At 40.4% G+C, this 21462-nt stretch overlaps 3 protein-coding genes across 3 annotated transcripts in view; 1 reads left to right on the top strand and 2 right to left on the bottom strand.

Annotated features, from left to right (window-relative positions):
- tesk2 (testis associated actin remodelling kinase 2) overlaps nt 1–3597 on the bottom strand; it is a 28599-nt gene extending 25002 nt beyond the window's left edge. The window contains exons 1-2 of the mRNA XM_083890266.1: nt 3230–3597; nt 360–695 (exon numbers count right to left, since the gene is read on the bottom strand). Coding sequence (XP_083746392.1) covers nt 360–482 — 123 coding nt within the window. The 5' untranslated portion in view covers nt 483–695; nt 3230–3597. The remainder of the gene's footprint in view (nt 1–359; nt 696–3229) is intronic.
- A 1233-nt stretch (nt 3598–4830) lies between these two features.
- LOC310926736 (uncharacterized protein) lies at nt 4831–6673 on the top strand (the record flags this gene model as incomplete). Its single annotated transcript, XM_083888923.1, has 2 exons — nt 4831–5134; nt 5469–6673. 2 exons carry the CDS (start codon nt 4831–4833, stop codon nt 6401–6403), a joined length of 1239 nt encoding a protein of 412 aa, XP_083745049.1. The 3' UTR covers nt 6404–6673.
- Nucleotides 6674–8849: 2176 nt separating this feature from the next.
- nectin4b (nectin cell adhesion molecule 4b) lies at nt 8850–21073 on the bottom strand (the record flags this gene model as incomplete). The annotated part of the gene is made up of 11 exons (XM_083888924.1): nt 8850–9134; nt 9228–9428; nt 10289–10348; nt 10641–10716; nt 10824–10989; nt 11169–11320; nt 14812–14929; nt 17866–18144; nt 19976–20143; nt 20520–20720; nt 21070–21073. 11 exons carry the CDS (start codon nt 21071–21073, stop codon nt 8850–8852), a joined length of 1710 nt encoding a protein of 569 aa, XP_083745050.1.
- Between the last annotated feature and the right edge of the window lie 389 nt (nt 21074–21462).

A 21462-nucleotide genomic window follows, 5' to 3' on the forward strand; every position in this document is an offset into this window, starting at 1 on the left:
AGAAACTTGGACGACATAGCCACAAACCCATAATCCAATCTCGAATAATCTAACACTCTCTCGTCTTAAATTTAATCACAATTTTCTTATGTATGCAAAATGACTTAACATTGTGCTTCAACTGAGCAAAATCAAACGTGGGGGTCAATCAATGAGTTCAGTAGTACTCAATAGTGTATTTATGGGTTTAGGATTCATGGCACACCACAACATCTGCCTGTTGTACTTGATCAGATTGTTTTTACTGTCATTACAGTGACACTGATGGATCTTGCTAAACTTGTAAACCATGTATGATGTAACGTATGTTCTGCATCAGCGAATAAATGTATATTATGTGTTAAAAAATAAAGACTGACCTGTGGTGTCGGGCCCATGCCCACCTCGCACACCCCTACCCCTCCGACAGTATCCCTGTCCTCATTGAGGCGTTCAGGTCTTGTAGGGAACCCGGCAATGGAATTTCTTTTATTCCGATCCATGGCGATGTGAAAGATGGCGATACCAGTGAGGGTGATATGAGCCTTCGTCTGTAATGTACCCACATGACAAGAGGACTAGACAGTTTTAATGGTGCCAATCGTTCCACGACAGCACTTTTGACCAGACTGGGTCAAAGACGTTTCCCACCACGAGTCCACCAGGATGAGTGAGACTTCACATATTTGACAAATGTGTGGTAAATCCTTGGAGACCTAAGAAAAATGATGAAAAAATGTTTCATTAGTTTGAGATTAAGATGTGAAAAGTCAATTAATATTCATGTCACACACATATGCAGTAGGAGAAAGGTTTAGGTATTTTGAAGCAGCTGTGACAGAAGACCGGCTCTTGCATTAGGATGGATGAGACAAACCATTATTGCTCAACAGACCCAAATATAATGGCTGTAATAGGGGCCGATTGTCCAAATATGGGAGATTAGCCAAAGAATTGCTCAGGTCCCGGACCTTTCTGCCATCCAAAACAAAATCAGCAGGGTACAAAGGGGAACAGGAAAGGAAGTCTGTGGTTAGAGCTCTTTATACTTGTAAACAATGTGGCTTTCATATCTAACTTTTAGGAGTGCTTGAGGCTACAGGGATTTTTTTCTGGACTGATGAAACATGTCTGGTTATAGATATATCTTGCAAATTGTGACAGAAGGCAGAAAAAGTAGATACAAATAAATTGAAAAACACATTCCTTGTCCCTCTGCTGAAAATCCCCCATCAATTTAAAACAAAATTGATTAACAGCCAATGAAGAACAGCCTGTGTATTTAATTAAGTAAGTACCCTCTAGGTAATGGATGATGCAGAATGAGTGAAGAGAGATGACCTTTGACAAAGCTGGTGGTAAAGACAAGCGCATCCATCATTTATTTTGACTCAGACTTCACAGTACTGCTTTTAATGCGACAACGCGTGCCATCGTTTTCACTGAGAGTAATATAATTCAGTGTGGACATTATTAGAGAATGTACATGTAGGACATGGGGAAGTGTGGCTAAAAGTAAGAGGTTGATATAAAACAGGTACATTTTAATTCAAATTTAAGAGAAACAAAAGCCCATAAGTTTGGATCCTAAAAACAGCACTGGGATGACACAGCCAGATTCTGATTTGGTCTGTTAGTATTACATCATAGACAGTAGACCCTTTGCAAGTTACTGAGATACATCCTTAAAAGGCTTTTCTTTCTCCTATTTCTTCTTTCTCTCCAATGGCACTTCATTTTCTGCCTCGCTGATATACTGGTACTACAAAAGTTTAGGTTAATGTCCTAAAACAATACAAGTCATGAGTGCCAGGCTGAGAAAGAACTGAGACACATTTCATCAACGTATTTATTTGGCATGTGGGGAGTCAATAATAGGCCAGTAAGTAAAATTGGCCATTGATTCAACTATGCAAGCGCCTGTTCCCATACACCCACATCAGTGTCCAGAGCAGCAGCTGATGCAGACTAAACATAAACTTCCTACACTAAAATGTCAGCCATGCAAATGATCTTAAGGAACTTCATTATTCTAGAAAGCTGCAGTGGGTGAGTCAAAAGTTAACCAGTGTTCATTTGGAATGATACTTCCAGTCTAAACCAGTGTACTAACCACCAAAAAGAATTTTTACACCCACTTCTGCTGTAAACACGAAAAATAGACACCATTCACCATGATTCACTGACAACAAGCAGCCCAATTACAAGGATAAAGGATAAAAACGTTAGCCACACTATAAAATTAATTGAAACCACTGAAAAAAAAAATATATATATATCACATAGTACACTACAGTTATATGTATATATTTTCTGAGGCAAATGATTAGAAGAAAAAATATGAGGGCAAGCCACCAGCGTTTCTATATTTATTTCCTAACTATACCGTGTTGCCTACATGTCCAAAAGGCATGTACTTAACACACCACACTAAAGAGACTACACATGGAAAAGGGTGAAATTTTAAAAGGCGGTCTTTTTTTTTTTTTTTTCTGGTCTTTAAAATGTGGCCTGTTGCTACTCCAAAACAGATGGGACATCTCCAGAGCAGCTTCAGGCCAAATGTTTTACCAGCAGATCGGGGGCTTCACTCTCCAGCTGTGTCCCAGTCGATTACAGACTAATAGAAAATGTCAACAATAAATCAAAAACTTAAGTGATGTTATAATGATAGGCTGAGCAAGTTTGGGAGCGCCTTTTGATGTGCAATAGCATTCAATGGAGTGTAAATGTGTTTGAGGGGCAATCACTTGGTTGTGTGTGTGTTTGAATGAAGGAAAATGAACAACCCATAACTATTTAGATATTATTTTAACGTCTTGTAAACACACTGTATATGACTCCATCTATTCATTATTTCTGCATGCAAAGTTATTACATAATCATGGTTCTCCTATAAGCCCAATCTCTGTCAAGTATTTGAGCAAGGTCACATTCAATAAAAATGAATAGCCTCTTATCTGATCATCTCAACCTGATAAACGGCCATGATATGCGAGCCTTTGCATACCTGTCATTCTTCAAGGGTTTAAGTAATGAACAAGTACATGGTGCGGACACCGTTGGGAAAAAAAATACCCATTATCTGATATATTATATGCCATGGACAATGCTGGACAATGCTGCTCTGTGATAGTCACAAGTAATAAAAAAGTGTATGAATAATTAGTACATTATACAGGTATTAAACACAATAACAAAAAACACTTAAGTGATAAAAGTTAACTCTTGGTTAAAGTTTTGAACCTACCTGCTTTCGTTTCAAAGCGACGTGTGCAAAAACAACAGTTGGTTCCCATGCTTGTGTCAGAAAGTATTTATCGCAAACCAGAGAGGTTAACCACTGAGCGACAAAGTTTGCAACGCGGCTAGCTCCGCGACTAGCCGAGAGGCTAGTTTGTCAACAAACTCGACCCAAGCCAAGAGCTAACGGCGACAGACATTAGCATGAGACTCACTCTACTACAACTAACACACACAAGAAGAAGTTTTCAGTGGCGACGGAGGAAAAGTACGCGTTCCCATAGTGTTGAATTCTGACAGAAAAGTCGTCCGTGTTCGCATAGAAGAGCTCCCCTCTGTGTTTCGTAGTGCCAGGGATATTATTTCTGACGGTTGTTGGTGTTTGACAGCACCGTCGTCGTTTCGCTCCCACTGCCCTCTTCAACCGACCCCGCCCACGTTTGATCGAAGGGTCAGAGAGCCAATAAGAGTACGCCTCTCTGGGTGCGCGTGAACTGAACTGTTGACTTTTACAAAATAAAATATATTTCCAAAGAGAAAAGAAAAGTTATTTAAAAACTTCTTTATTGTGGATTTAAGTTGCAAACTTGAATGTGGAATTGTGGATTTCGTTGGAAAGATGACTTAAATGGATAAAAGCATTGTGAGATTTATGAATGACTAAAATAGGCTACAGTGACAGATTTGTAGGAATTATTGGTCTATATGTGATACATAGGCATGTGATTTCAATGCAATGTATACATCTAATATAATTCAATACTGTTTATATTTTAAAACAGATGCACATTCTTTGAAAATTAAAGTCACTTACCAGTGACAATCTGCTGACACACAGATAACGGTGTAATTCCTCAAAAAGGAGTACTCACATAGAACAACAGCACCATCTAGTGGAAAAAAATAGGCAGCACTCATCACAATCAAGAGTTGGTATTTTACCTTTCCACATTCAATAATTTTAAAATAAAATATGCTTACTTACTTTAGACAGTAATATCTAAACCAAATATAGCAACAACAAAAAAACAACAACACATGTTTCTCAGACTTGGTGAATTTCGTTCCTTGTATTTTTTTTTCAGTCAATCAATATTTGAGCAGCATAATTCACAAAATAAAGAACTGATTAGATGATGATTTTTCTGAGGATGTAGTTTATGTAGGCCCAAGAAATAAATTATTTATTTTGGGTGGTGATATGAACTCAAATCACATTCAGGATTAAACAAAGCAAATATGAACATTTCAACAAGCTCTAAACCAAAATGTTATCTTTAATGCTAAAATATATTTATGATTATTGTCATCCATGAAATAAAAGAAAAGTAGTAAAGCAAATTATTAACTCAAGTCTCGCATTGACTAATTTTGTCCTGTTGCTCACACCGTATGTCCACCGTCAACGTGTGACCACGCCCCGTTTCCGGTTGCTATTGTATTACACTTCCATGTTTTTCTCCTTTAACAACAACGCTAATGTGGAAACTCCACCGTGGAAACGGTGACTTCTGAGTGATTTTCGCTGACGCGCTGTGTCAGTTGTGCGTGTGCTCACGTCGCCACAGGCAGCAGAGGCACGGAACCGCTGCTGCTGGGGGGGTAAACATGGCCAGCTGTGTGGCTTTTCAGAGCAAGTTAACCTCTATCATGGAGACGCTAGCTAAAGCCGCAGTGTTGGAGATCAGCAGAGTGTGGGAGGACGGCTTCGCCCTCTTCCAGGCCGAGCTCCGCCGCAGACAGAGCGAGATCGAGGCCCTGAACAAAAAGTTGATGCTGATGGAAAACGAGCGGCTGACTGTTCTGCCTCAGACTCAAACTACAAACCTTCCCACATCATCATCATCATCATCGTCGTCATCTTCTTCGAAGAGGGAGCATCACAACAAACTACTGCCGCCTACTGGTGATGGTAAATATGACCGCTAAATTGCAAACAAATAAAGAGCAGTTAGTGTTATTTCTCACCATTTCCAACACTCAAAAGCAGCATAAACATCCATTAAGTCACAAAAAACACACACACTAGATAGATAGATAGATAGATAGATAGATAGATAGATAGATAGATAGATAGATAGATAGATAGATAGATAGATAGATAGATAGATAGATAGATTTACATAATATGATGTTTTTGTTGTTTTGATATTGAATAAACAGTAGTACTGCCCTGTATTTTAAGGGATCTATGTCAAGATAAATAAAGTTTTTAACTGGATATCTGCTTATTGCTGTTATTTCAGGACTCCTCATAGATTCAGTTCAGACATTGTGTTCTGATGCAAGTGTCAGAGAGAAGGTGGACATCCCAGCAAACCACACACCACCACAACCACCACAACCACCTGCTGCTGCTCAGATAGAAGAGAAGCAGTGTGAGCAGCTCAGGTCTGACCATTGCATTAGGGACGACACAGACGATGAAGACTTAATAGTCAAACTTGAAGACGAGGACGACGTCCAAATCGTGGAGCAAATGGAAGACTCTGATAGTAGTGGTAACGATGGAGCTGGTCACCATGAGATGGACACTAACCAGCAACCTGCTGGGGACCTGGAAGAAAGAGAGGGCCAGCAGTGGACGTCCGTCTTAGTGGGGGACAGCGACACTAACGACACCTCGGACTGCCTTTTTGAACCAAAGCAGCTGTCACAAAGTCTGGACTCGGAAATCCTGCTCATTCAAAATGCCTTGGACATTTATGACAGCTCGGCAGAGACGGCATATTCCGACAGATTCACGAGAGACAGTGGACAAGGTGCATCGAGCAAATCGATGCCTTCTTTGACTTTCACCCAGGGTCAGCCAAGTCAAGCAATAAATCCTTTAGAAGCAATAAATCTCCCAGAGAGAGGACTGTCCATCAGATTCCTCTCGGAGAAACAAGCACAGACTAAAAACATGTCTGCTTTTAACTCGGACAGCAGATTATTCCTCTTGAACGACCCCGAGTTTCATAAAGCTATGGCGAGTCACCGCATCAAGGAGAAGTGGTTCATCTGCCCGTTCTGCGGGAAGAGCTTCGATCGCGTCAGCCATCTGGAGATACATGAGCGGATTCACACGGGAGAGAAACCGTACACGTGCGAAGTTTGCGGCAAGTGTTTTTCTCAGAGGAGCAACCTTCGCACTCACCAGCGGACTCACAGAGAAATGATGTCCCAAAATGTAGCCTGACTTCACAGAGTCATCTGCGTGGCATTAATGTGCAACAAAAATGCTCTTTTTAGGTAGCTGACTGACTATTATTGTGCAATCTCTTTCTTTTTAAACTGTACCGCTGTTATACCTAGGATTGGGCGGAATGATTTAGTTTTTTTTTTACTTTGCAGATCCAGAGATTCTTTTAAAAACAAGCAGGGGGCACCCAGCTCCAGTTTTCATAACCTAAAGTTCCAATGTGTAGGATTCAGTCAAATCTAGTGGAAGCAATTTAATAACTTTACAGAGGAGGCAGATTTGTGTTACCTGTAGTCTGCATCCTCACCACTAGATGTCATGAAACCCACACATTGAGTGTTTAAGACTGTCCAGTTTTATGGGGAAATATGAACGAAAATAAATATATTTATATTAACGGTGAATTAATTGATTACCTTTTGTGTTCATTGATTTCACTGATTTACATTTAAATGAAATTAAGAAAACACTCAGATTTTTTATGTGTAGCCGTGTTGGCAGCAGCAGAAGGTTAACTTGCAGCCACATGAATGTGATGAATGTGTCACTCCAGTCAAGTGGTTATTATGCCACTTTAATCTGGTCTAGGCAGCCTACATATTCACACCACTGGTCCTCAGAGGGCTACGATAAGATCTGCCCCACTTTACACATTTGCTTTGTTTACCACATGTGAGCATTAGTGCAGGAACAGTGAGCCTCTATCTCCTGGGAACTGAACCCAGACGAGTAACAAGTGGCTGTGTCGTGCAAAACGTTTCAAATGCAACAGTACACCAACATTGCACATAGATGAAATGTGAACTAGAGGCCACTCACTGTCCCACATTGTTAATACACTCCACTATCTCGCAAATAACTTTTGGACCAACATTTTTTTTTCAAAAAAATTGCCACATTTTGGACGACATAGTATATTATGACGTTTTGCTCAAATTTTGGACGACATAGTATAGTACGACGTTTTACTCTTATACTGTTTAGTAAATACTAAACAGTATATAATATGACGTTTTTGTAAAATTTTGGATGACATAGTATATTATGTTTTTGTCAAATTTTGGACGTTTTTGTCCAAACCAGTTTTTTACTTTTTGCATAAAAGGTAACGATTACTTTCGAGTATTTGTGGTGACAACTAGAATATTTTATTGATGACCTCAATTAATGTCAACTTCTCGACAGACAGAAAACACTTCACACACATATTATATATTGATTGATTTAGCTTTTATGTTGATATCGAACAAAATTAATATATTGGGATAATAAAAGTAAATGCATCTTCACCTGGCCCTGATTATTCAGAATGAACTCTCACAGGATTACATCGCTTCATAAACCTGAGTTGCTCTGGTAATACTGTGGAAACTATTTATGTGGTGATATTATCTTCTCATAAAAGAATATATTTACATTTTTAAACCTGACATCACACTGTTACATGATATCTGCGAGAAACTCATTTAACGTCCACATTTAAGGCCACTTCTATCTTAAGCACACATCAAATGAATGCCAGTGTTCTTCATGGCGTGTTTGGAGATGTAGGTCTTCTTCTTCTTCTGTATCCTCTGGATGTTCACAGCTTTTTTTGGCGTAGTTTAGCATAAAGACTCGAATCCAACCACCAAAGATTCTACAGCGCCATGGGCCCAAGTCGCCAACCTCTGCAAGAAAGCACGTTTCCTGACTCGTGTCCTTTATCTCGATGATTTCCCTTTTTTTTTTTTTAAATCGATGAGGATGTGAAGCGTAGATGTGCGATGCCCTTTAACCTCACATGAGGTGAAACAAATGTAATAGTCCCTTTAAACAAATGACCTTGTTATTTTATGCGCTGTACTTTTAGGAATAAACATTTACATATCAGGGTTTTTTTTTTTTTTCATAGAAAACACAATATGATATTCAACAACTTGCAGAGATGTGATGTGTTCACAGTTCCTCTTTTCTTACAGATAATGTATATAATTACAATTAATAAGCATGGAGTACCTCTGTTTTGCTTCCTCGTGTACTGTGTGTATATATACACACACACACACACACACACTTGTCGTCCACATGTGCATCCAAACTGAAAATGTCACCGTTCTGAGTCCAGTTGAGCGGGACTTTAAAATGTAAACATGGCGCCCTCTCAATGGCAGCGGAGGACGCACCTATACAGTAAACACTGTGTAACAGGAACCTTGATCCCTTGTATTTTCAAGGAGGCGACGAGTTTTCATTTAAAGTAAACAAAATAAAAAAATGCTGCATCTTCCGGTGATAATAAGGATCAAAATCTTCCACGTTAGTTTCCGATGGATGTATCGATCTTTACTGCAAGTCATTCACCTCATTTCCATCAGTGCATAGATCTAAGAAAGAACATATAATAATATAAAAGAAGCCGTCTCTGACTCCCTGTTCACATGTAGCGGATGAGAGTCGTGGTCTAGATCATCTGTGTTCTAGGATGCAGCAGAATGGCATTAGGGTGTGGCCGGGGTCTAAGGACTCCATTACTGTAGTAGAAGTGATTATTGAGCGCCTCCGAGATATCGAAGGAGCTGCTGCCTCCGTCGTCTTCGTGTCCTTCCTCCACCGACGGGACGGCGCCCCAGTCCTGCTCGTGTGGGGAATCTCCCTCTCTGAGGTGGCCAAGGTCTGGTTCTCTGGGTCCCACACCGTCCTCCTGCTGGACCTTCAGGGGAAGCAGGGACGAAGGAAGACCAGAGTCCTGTGAGACACAGCGAGAAATCATGACTTCATTAGAGAAACGGCGACACGGAGGGGAAAAAAAATCTCCTGAAAACGACAACAAAAGACGTACCAGAGACATGTTGCTGCTCTTCAGGTACGACTCCACCCTCCTCCTGCGCTCCTCCTTCTCCCCGTCCATCTCCGTCTCTCTCAGGCTCTCTCTGCCGTCGTGCCAGACGACTGGACGTCCCAGCTCGTCCACCTCCACGTCACCAGGAGGACTCCACTTCCCACCCAGAGTGGACTGGCTGCCTTTGTAGATGGGTCGCTCCTGCAGGTGGGGAGGTGACACAGAGACAACCGTCTGTTGACTTAAAGGACTCTGACAAACACTGTGCATATATCTATCAACATATATGATTTTACATTGTATCTGTCTGATATCCGTTCCAGTGGTTTTGACAAGCATAGGACCAATAATGACTGATACTGATTCCCATCACTAATAAATGATAATAAACAAAAAGTCATTTCAAGATACTTTTTTGTTTTTTTTTGAATAAAGTCTCCTCACTGTCAAAGTGCATCAGGGCAAATGGATCATTTCCTCAATTTCAAAAATGTATGAAAATTATTTCTTTATAGGTTTGCAAATATTTTCTATGGATCCTTGTTCAGGGTGATGGTGACTATTGGTATAGAAATTTTCAAGTCATTTCAAGATACTTTTTGTTTTTTTTGAATAAAGTCAGCTCACTGTCATAGTGCATCAGGGCAAATTGATAATTTCCTCAATTTCAAAAATTCATTAAAATTATTCCTTAAGAGGTTTGCAAATATTTCCAATGGATCCTTATTAAGGGCAATGCTGACAATTATTATACAACATTTCAAGTCAAGATACTTTTTATTTTATTTTATTTTTTTTAAAAGCCACCTCACTTGTCAAAGTAAGGAAACGCACGACTGTGATGCACCAGCAGAGTGCTTTAGCACATCCTGCTGGTGATACACAGGTACTGCACTTCTGAAAACCTGACCTGATTTGGCCTGGCTGAAAAAAAAAAATAAAATTCTGCAAATGTATTTGGCGACCAAAAATAAACCCCTTAAGAGTCCAAACTAAAGGTGCTGACCCAGTAGATAATTTACGTGATCTGCTCTCAAAAACAGACATGATCATCAACTCACCAGAGACATTTGGCTGTTTTTCATTCTGCTGTCGACTCTCAGCAGAGTGTAATCTTCAGACTGGAGGGAGAAAGTAAAAGAAAGTTTGCGTGTGAATATGAACGATTATGTATATATAACCTGGATAAAATGAATGTACTGTGGACTACGAGTGTACCAAAGCCATTAAAGCAGCAGCAGCAGCCTGTAATTATCATCATCATCATCAGCCTCTACGGCAGACATGACTCCACCCTGACTCCACCCGGCCACAGCGCGGGTGGAGTCAACCTGGTTTCTCTACACCCTTATTGTTCTCAGTGAGATAGAGTGTGTGTGTGTTCGTGTGCGTGTGTGTGTGTGTGTGTGTTACCTGCACTCTGGGGTCTGTGCTAACAGAGTTGAGTCTCCTGAAGGAGGCCTGTCTGGAGAGGGTGTCGATTTCTTGCCTGGGGGGTAAAAACAACATATTTGAGGAGAACTTAAATAAGAGTTCACGCAAGAAACATTTACAGTACGAGGATTTCATGGCTTTTAAGAGGGAAAACATGCTGACGTTTTCCGGCTGAGCTCCTTCTCGAGCCTCTTGTTTCTGTGGCGATGGTGGCGGTTGACCAGCAGGACGGCGATGACCAGGATCATGACCAGAGCTACGGCCGCGGCGCCGATGGCGATCAGCAGCAGGTTGTCGTCAAAAAAGTTTTGGATTTGTTTAGATTTCCCTGAAAGAAAAACAAGACGGAGGATGAAATGTAGACACACACAAGCACCAAACATGGAGTTATCGCTTTTCTTTATGCCTCTCATTCATCACCAGAGGGCAGCAAATGTGCACACCATCTCTCAACTCTACACGTGCACAGTTTCTGCTTCTAAAATAGCAACAAAACTTCTCGCTTACCTGCGACCATCAGCGTATACTCTGCTTTCCCTAATCCCACGCTGTTCTTGGCCACACACTCGAAGACCCCGGTGTCATTCAGGCGCAGGGGCCGTCCAAAGATGAGCTTCTCTCCAACCACAGACACTCCATCTGGCAGAGCTCCTCCTCCCCTGTGGAGCAATCACAGGGATAACGTTGTTGTGATTGATCTGCAGATGAGTGAAACCTGTGACTGTGACTCACTGTCGCAGAAACAAAAAGGCTCTGACTCATTCTGGTCAGCGATGAATCAAAGGAATTCCGACAACAACAACAACTGCTTCACCACGACGGCAACTATGAAATGATTGATTGATAAGTAATCGACGGATAAACGAGTCACAAGGAATCAAAACAGTTTTCTCTCCGATTTCAGCCAATGTTCTGCTTTGTTTGCTCCACTATCTTTGGTTTAAAGACAAGCCAAGACATTGAAGTTATTTCGAGATTGAGGGAAAACAACAACCCAATAGACATTCTACAACATTTGATAGACCAAACATTTAGAGCTGCTCCATTACTCGTTTGGTCCAAGAGAAACAAGAAAAAGGTTGAGTACAGATTTTAAAAGACTACGCAAAATGAGGAATGAGGAACAGGAGATTTGATGGCAAATTGTAAGATTATTTAAATGCATTGGAAAGTTGGGCTGTAACTAATGATTCTTTTCATAATCGACTTATCTTTTGATTATTTTCTCGATTGATTGAGTAATGGTTTGGTCCATAAACCAAAATTAATCAGTATTAATAATTTGTTTGATATTATCACATTTAAGAAGCTCAAATATCAGAAAAGAAAGGTGTCTATTAATCGATTACTAAATAAATTGATTAATAATCGAGTAATTGTTTTGGCCCCATTGGAAAGTTAAGATTAGACTCTAAAGACTTTAATTTATTTTGTTTTATATGTTGTCGTTGTTTGGCTTTCGTCCCAGGATAAGACATTGATTTGACCTGTTTTTATTGTACAACTTGTATTTAAGTCTTGTGTTTCTATATATTGTTGTACAGTACCTCGTTTCATTTAATGTTTTTGTTAAAGCACTTTATAATAAATAAAGTTGGATTGGATTAGTTTCCATAAAACAACTGTGAAGGAAAGCAGTAAAATGTAGTTAGTTAGGTCAATAGTTATAGTCTATTGGGATTATAAACCTCCATGTTTGTACAAAGAGTAAATCATCTTCTCTTAATCCATACATGAACTGCACATTTAAATAAACCAGCACTACAAAAGGGTAAGTATTAGTTCATATATCGGCTATGAAATAATACGGATAAAAAGTTTTTTCAGTGTTATATTAGTAAGATTATATATAAAAGTACTAATCAATACATTGAGAAAACAACAAAAAGGATTAGTAGCTGTAAACTGGTCTCTCCAGTGTCACCACACCAGTGTGCATGCACCTGAACCAAAACCAGCTGCAGCTGATTGATCTGCATATAAATAAGTAAGTGGCAGGTTTTGGGGGATTTAAGCAGGTCCAGCTCTGGAGTGTCACACTGAGCAGCTGAAGATAATGCAGAGCCAGTTTTGTGATCAGGTCCACAGAGAGGGGTCATGTTGCCCCTGGTTTCGCAGCTATTTATCTGCTGCTTTACCCCGAGAAACAGGAGCCAGCTCACATTTCTTTTATGAGAACCGCTCCTTCCTCCTCTGACCGACCTTTTATATACTTCAGAGTCACAGGTGGAGATTTTTCAGCCGACACACGGTAGATGGTTGAAAACAATACAGACCAAAGTAAGCGATCCGTGTTCAGCAGTCAAACAAAGATCCAAACCTCTTTCAGACAGAGCGAAGACGTGGCCTTTTAACGGCGTTTAAAAGCTGACATTTCAGTTTTCCGGGCTCCATCAACCTTCAACTGCCTGTAGCTTCATGTTTGACTGAAAGGTATGAAGAGTGGTTTCGATCTCCTCGACTCACGCTTGGCAAGATAGCGAGTTAATGCATTTCTGAAAATGTCACACAACTGCCTCAATTTTTAGTACTTTAAACACATTAAACATGTTCTTTTGCAGCATAAAATTAAAATGGTTTGGTTGTTTTAGGTAGCTTTAGAACACTGGTTCTCAAAGTGCGGCCCGTGAGCCAATGGCGGCCCGCAGAAACAATTCTGGCGGCCCACAATGAATTACAGTTGATAGTTTTAATCCAGGAGCTACTAAGCTTGTTAAATGTTTATTGGACATTACTGGATACAGATCAATAAGTGTAAACTGTAGAACTGCAATCTGGTCACTAAAATTATTACTATTTAATAAAATAAATACATTATTATTATTAACAGGATTTCTTTCTTTTTTTTTTCCTTTGGCGGCCCTCAGTCCAATGTTGGATTCCTAAATTGGCCCTCAGGTATCAAAACTTTGAGAAACTTTAGAATACGCTTTTTAAATGTACTTCTATCATTTCTTCTAAATGTACTATCACCAACATTAAAATTATTGCTGTTATTGTTAGTGGCGGAAAAAGATGTGACATCCGGGCACCGTTTATCAGTTAGCTCCGTTAGCGCCGGTTAGCTTGCCTACAGTCGAACTGGAGGGGTCCGTTTATTAAACGAAAAGAGCAGCGCTACAAATAACCAGCGTACCTGTGTGCTGCAATCTACACAGTAAGTTTAGAGTTACTTTTTAGCGAGACTCATTTTAAAAAATCGGGGGTCACGTTAACATGACGTCACGCGCGTCTTTTTCTGGTCATTCGTGATTGAAACGCGTCATGAGTTAATGCACTAGTTAAAGTGGGGTAAATGTATTCCTAATAACACACTGGTATAGTGAAATCAGATTAAGATGGACCACAAGAGGAAGCTTGCGTACCACTGGTGGTACACGTACCCCAGTTTGAGAACCGTGGTTTTAAGACAAGCCGTTACCCACATGTTTCCAGTCTCACATTTCAGAACTACACGGACTTGAAAGCAGCAAAAAAGTGATCATTCAAATGCCTTAAAAAAAAGAAAAAGGCAGTGCACATCCGCACGTTTCCACAAATGGATGCGCCAAAGCGTCTGTGACACTGAAACTCTTAATCCTGAATAATCTGAATATTTCACGATTGTCTCACTCAGCAGCATAGAGCATTTGATCAGTGTGTGCACAGTCGGCGTTGTAATGGCTGGTACAGTGTCTCTAATTAAAGTGCAGACCCTGTGTTTTACCAGGCATTAGAGTGATATTTAAGGCATGGCACTATGATTAAGAGCTTGTGCGTGCGTCTCCAGCTCTTCCTCGCACAGATCGCACCCTCCCTCGTGTGAAAATGCCTCTTTCTGCCTCTTTGTAACGGCGGATTGAGCAACGCGACACCGCTGCTTTTATTCTGGGCTGAATTGAGCCAGAAGAGAGGAAGGCGCCCTCCTTTAGATTCAAGCACACGTCTTTGTTATCCGCGAAACTCAGCGTCTACGCGTAAAGGCGTTGTTAGCCGCGGCTTATGTATGTTTTCGGTCACATTCCAGTGCCGTGTAAAGAGCAATTAAGCAGCACGGGGGGTAGTATTACAGCGAGGACGAATTGATGTGTAATTGTCTCGCTGGAAGCCAGACTCGGTTATAAACCGTAGTGTGTATCATGTGCATCATCAACGGGAACGATGACGGTACCATGTCCAGGTGACGTTGTGAGGTTTGGGGTGTCCTCCGCCGTCACACGCCAGCTCAGCGTTCTCAAAACCCTCGTACCAGTTTTCTGACGCAGCGGAGATGGAGGTGTCTGGAGGATCTGAGACAGAAACACAGGAGCGACACACATTTAGAGCTCAAACATTTAATCGTTTTTTCATGATTAAAATAAGATTCTGATTGTTTTAGCTTCTTAAATGTGAATGTTGTACATATGTGGTTTGTGGACAAAACAAGACATTCGAGAACATCGTCATTTCCAGGTCTAACAAACACCGATCAACATCATTTTCTGGACCAATCGATTAATCGAGAAAATAATCAATAGTTGCAGCTCTACACATCAATCAGACTGAGCTTTGTCTTAAAATCTTAAATTCTGTTTTCACTTTGTCACGATGGGAGAATGTGCCAAGATGTTAACATTTAATGGTTTTAAACCTGTAAACCTTATTATTACATTTATAAACTAATTGTGTTCGTTTTTGTTTGGTAGAACACCTCCAGGTACCTCCTACCACTTTTTATATTAAAAAATGTATTTATGATTGTTCATTGATCATGTTCAACTTGATTAAATTAAATTAAATAAATACATTTTAACATATTTTAACATCAGAAAGCCAACACACAGACAGATTATGATGAATATAGAATGTTTTCTTATCTGGGATTAATTCTGTGGCAAGAATGGAATCCGTGCACAAACAAAAATCCTTAAATTACACTTCTATCATCAATTCTATACTCTCTATATCTTTTCACTATTATTTTAAGTCAAATACACACTATAGTCTATATCATGTTATGAACATCAGGAATATGATGTTGTGTAACTTAAGAACAATTAAGAAAACAGTCAAACAAAGGTCCAGGGTGTAAGAATTAGTGACACCTAGTGGTGAGACTGTAAATTTTAACAAAAGGAGGACTCCTCTGTGTGTTCTTTATTTGTAGTGCTGGGCACTAGGTTAACCCATGTTAACGCAAGTTAGCACATGATGCGTTTCCATGACGACTGACCAGAAAAAGACGTGTGTCACGTCATGTTCACGTGACACGACACCGGAGTCCAGCCACTGTTTACCAGTTAGCTCCATACATCCATGGTTAGCTCCGTTAGCTCCTTTTAGCACGGTTAGCACGCCTACAGTCGAACTGGAGCGGTCTGTTTATTAAACGAAAAGAGCAGCTCTACAAATAACCAGCGTACCTGTGTTACTGCGTGTGCCTCTGTTTTTAAAGTTTGGCGTTACTTTAGAGACTCATTTTAACAATCGGGAGTCACGTAAACATGACGTCACGCGCGTCTTTTTCCGTTCAGTCGTCATGGAAACGTGGAAACGCGTAATGCTTTGACGCGCCCAGCACTATTTATTTGTATAGTAAAGTTTCTGCTATAAATGCTAACTTAATGTGTCAACTTAAATATCTACATTTGCGCTGGTGTATGAATTATTGTATTGAAAGACAACGATAAATCACAGATATATGATATATGATATATGACCCCAGCCCTAATCAAAAGCACTTGCTTTTCTAATTAAACATGTCTAACATCGTTATTTATCCTTGAAACAAAAACACCACACCAAATTCCCTGTGGGCAAATATCTACTTGGCAAGAAACTAGATTCTGGTTAGTTGTTTTTTAACGGAATCGGTTTCTTTCCAATTGATTTTATCAACCGATACAGGAAACAAGTGAAATTCACAGAGATAATTTCAAAATAAAAGGCCTTGTAACCAAAATAATAATGGCGGTAGTCGCGGACACATTTTTTGTCCAGCAGATTCACGGACAAAGAGCATTTGTTTGGCGTGTGAGGGGAGTGAAGGTTACACGGCTTCACTTACACACAAGGACGGACACATTAGTCAAAGCCTTTCCTGTCAATAACATCTCACGTTTAGTCGACACTCGTTTACTTTCACAGACGCAGCAGCGTTTGGCCGTGGAAACATCCCTGTACCCAGAGGGAACATACAGTCAACATGCACATACATGTCCTCACTTCTTATTTAATACCAATATTCTGAACTGGTTTTCAGCAGGTGGCATAAACACACCTTTATTTATAAATTTCAGCTGTGGCCCGTAACAATAATTAAAGTACAATTAAAGCATTTGTGTTCAGGACATTTGTTAATGCACATTACGTCCTCACCGACACACCTACTAGAAACACATCAAGTCATTAGGCGAGAGTTGCATGAGAGTCAGATGACGTCCCAGCTGCAAATTAAAGAGGGAATCAACATAATCACCTAAAAGAGGTAACATTTAAATTCACAAATACACAAAAACAAATAACAATGCAGAACATGATAATATATATATTAAGATACACTATCAATGTCAAGCTGACATTTCTGCTGCTGCTGCACACAGAACTGGAAGAAACTCAACTACGGGTAGTAATTATCGTGCTTAAATGTGTACTTACTCAACACTAGGGTGGCAACTAACAATTAACGCGTAATTAATTCATCCGTCCTGTATTTTCTCTATTACACAGGTCCTTGTTCGGTCCATAAAACCAACATTATTATTCAGTTCTAATGATTTCCTTGTCAAGCGGAGCGAAAGGAAAGCTGAATGTAATATATTATAGACATGTCAAGAAGCTGAACAATGAGGAAGCTCGTTTATAGAGCAGATTTATTTATTTTTTTTCTACTTTATGTTCTCTAGGCCGGCCCCCTCTTGACCACAATAGATGAGCAATGGCCCGCAGTTCATTTGAGTTTGAGAGCCCTGGTCTACGGATTATGCCCAAAATTTAATCACTTGTTCCTGGTCCCATTGCAGACATTTCCTGAAAATTTCATCCAAATCCGTATGTGACTTTTCGAGTTATGTTGGTCACTAACAGACAGACAAACTCCGGCGAAAACATACACCTCCTTGGCAGAAGTCAATAACACCAACCCAATGATGTAGCATAGGATTAGGACACATCTTAACAGGCACGATTATGCACCTGCATGAAACTGTACCATCTATCTTTAAACCCAATCATCATCAGTACTCACACTGAACCACCAGGCGGTTTGAGATCCTGTGCGGCCCCTCCAGACTCGGATGCCACACCAAGCAGTCCAGCTTCTTCCCGTTCATGCCGCGCAGCGGATGCAGGGAGTAGTAGGTGGAGACCGAGCCGCCCTCGCTGGTGCGGTTCTGCGTCTGGCCCGTCAGGTCCGTGTCCCAGGAGAGACGGGGGAGCGGGCGACCCACCGCTCGACAGGAGGCGGCCACGCGGAACGACTGACCCTCCACCAGGACGACGGGATCCAGGGTGGAGATGGGCAACGCTGACAGAGAACAGAGAGGGAGCACGGTGAGCTTTTTATGCACAGTATGCATTTACTGCATCTTACTAGAGCTGCAAATAACGATTCTTTTCGTACTCGAGTAATGGTTTGGGCCATAAAATGTCAGAACATGTTCAAAAAATGTTGATCAGTGTTTGTCAAACCTAGAAATGACGATGTTCTCGAATGTCTTGTTTTGTCCACAAACCAAAATGATTAAGTTTTTAATGATATCTTGGTTATGTGGAGCAAAGAAACGAAGAAAATATTCACATTTAAGAAGCTGAAACAATCAGAAATCTTGTTTTAATCATGAAAAAAGCTTCAAACCGATTAATTGAGCAATCGATTAAACGATTAGTTGTTTCAGCTCGACATCTTACGCACTCATTTTAACCACAAAATGGCAAGAAAATGTCCTGTAAGTTAAGTGCTTTTGCCCATTTTTCCCAGAATAACTTTCAATATCTGGCAGTTATTTACAATTTACTGCATGTTAAAATTGTGTATTAACAATTTAATTTTAGTTTTCTTGAGAAAAACATTGTAGTTGGACATGAATGCCAGATTTTAGTGTTAAATTTGAAATTTCAACAGTTTAAAACACATTTAAAATAACATTTGTTGTGAGTTTTTGTCTCAACGTACACAAACAGGCAGTTTTGCCAACTCTCTCCTCTCTGGCGACGCTGATGATTCGCCGGCTTCCTGCGACAGCGCGAGCGAAATTACCGTAATAACTACGCGTTGGCTTTGACGTGCAACTTCTCAGCTTTCAGAAAGAGTTTTCTGAATTTTTCCGATAACACAAACCGTCGCGTAATTACAGTAATGCAAACTTAACCGGTGTTAAAGGGTTAAAGAGTGAGCAAAAAAGTTTCTTTTAGTGACTTGAAAACAAGCAACATATACAGCATTTACAATAATAATAATAGTGTTGGTAACACTTAAGGAACACATATTCACCATTAACTAGGTGCTTACTAACATATATAAGTCGCATACTAGCCCTTTATTAGTAATCATTAAGCACGAATTAACACCTTATTCTACCTCTATTATGACATGAATTAAGATAAGGTGTTAATACGTGCTTAATATTTACTAATAAAGGGCTAGTACGCTACTTATACACACCTGTTAGTAAGCACCTGAATAAGTGTAACCATAATGTTTTTACCAAAGTTCTCAAAGATGCTATAGAATACAATTGAAAATGCACAATAATACAGAGAAATATAACATAAAGCATTTATGGTGTAGAAGAGAAGGTGCAAATGCAAAATGTGTCCAAAATCAGAAGCATTACGGTAATGACTTGAATGAAAACACACCACGGAAGTGATTTGTTTCTAATGAAAACAGCGAGTCTGTTTTGAAAAAGCGTCCAAATGTCAGAGCGGTGATCATTTCGCACAAATACATTTCTGTTTTCTCAGTCACCAACAGGTTTGACGCGGTTGTGATTCACGCCCTGCTCACGACTCCGTCTATTGTTGTGTCAACTCAGCGGCTCGCTGTAGTCCTTCCACTGAGCGTTTATGACGGGGATTATTAAAAACAGGCAGTTAAAATTAGCAACAACAGCCATTAATTAGGATTAAGGCAGACAAAGAAGAACTGAGATTTAAAAAAGCAGAAATCCCAAAATGAATGACATCGCGCTGCTGCTGCTGCCGTCGCCGACAGGCTTTGATTGACAGGCGAAGTCTGGGAAAGGCTCCCTCGCTCTTGTATGAGGAGGATAATTGTTTAAATGTCATAACAGAAGCTGGGAGATTAAGAGAAGAAGAAGAAGAAGAGAAGAGGAAAGAAAGACGAGGAGACTTACTCCAGACAGTGAGGGTGATGTGTCTGTCGAAGTTTCCGTAGGGGTAGGTGGAGATGTGGCAGGTGTAGCTGCCCTCGTCCGACGTCTCCGTGCTGGAGATGAGCAGCGCCGAGTTCTCTGTGGGGCTGATGCCGTCGAACCTCACGCGACCGGAGTAACGGCCGAATCCTGACAACAGATTCACATGGTCAAAGTGAATGTTTTTACAATTTCGAGCATTGTTTGATTTCTGTTTTTGTGTACGTGATAGTAAGCTAAATTAAACGAATCCAATCCAAAGTAAGTAAACACAAGCTTCTAGCTAGCACATAGTAATTTGTCTTTTTTTTTGTTTGTTTTGGGTGCGCACGCCGCGTTTCCATGACGACTGACCGGAAAAAGACGCATGCAGTCAATGTCTTGACTATATTTTCTATTCATTTTGATCAATAAAAGTGTTCAAGTGCTCAAAGGGTTCAAAGCAATGATGAATCAGGTGGTGACTTGGCTCATGTGAATGAATGCTGGCGCCACACATCGTGCAGTATCTGTCGTTAGCCGTTACCCGTGTGGCCGTCCACAAAGTGGGCCGTGATGATCTGCTCCTTGGCGCCACCTGCGAGCTCCTTGTACCAGGTGACCTGCACCACCTTCTCGCCCTCCTTGGCCACGTAGCGACAGGGAAGCCTGGTCTGACTCTCCGCCAGGGAGCGCATCGAGGTGCGAGGCCGCAGGGGCTCCACAAAGTCACTCTGCACACACGTCACTGGAGGAGGAAATGTCAAGGAGGAAAGATGTTGTCTGGTTATTTTTGTTACATTTCAACGGTGAAACACAAACAGTTTATTCACAATGCAGTGCATCTTTTAATTGTTCAGTGACTAGGGATAGGACGATGGGATAATATGTACCGATATTGGTCCGATACGGTCATTTTAGAGCATTTATGTTTTATGTTTATGAGTCATTTCAAAGACATGATTCTCCAATTTTGTTGTAATAAACAGCCCAAACATGCATAGTGAAGCATGCGATATATATGATTTTAGGATTGTATCGGATTTTTTATTTTATTATTTTTATCGGATTTTGATTGGACCGACAATGACTGATACCCATCCCTACATCAGTGACTTGGCTCTTTGGATGATCTCTATTGTCCTTGTGACAATGAGACATTGCACAACGGAATTAAAAATGTGCACATTTTCCGGTGCAAACATTTACAAAATATAGACGAATGTAAGAAAATAAAGTAAACTAACTGAGAAAGACAGTGACACACACACATACTGCAAATGTATGACTGCTGACTGTCTGTACATCATCATTTCCAGGTTTGGGAAATATACTGTATATCGACTTTTTCGCACATTATATGGATCATACAAGTACGGATGTATCGACTTGATTATCGATTGTTATTTTTACTATGAAGGTTTGTCTGTATGGCTGTCTGTAACCTTGTGTGTCACATTTTAAATATGCTTTTTCTTATATCGTATATA

Source organism: Microchirus variegatus (genome assembly GCF_963457635.1).
Source record: "Microchirus variegatus genome assembly, chromosome: 5".
NCBI classification, from domain to species: Eukaryota; Metazoa; Chordata; class Actinopteri; order Pleuronectiformes; family Soleidae; genus Microchirus; species Microchirus variegatus.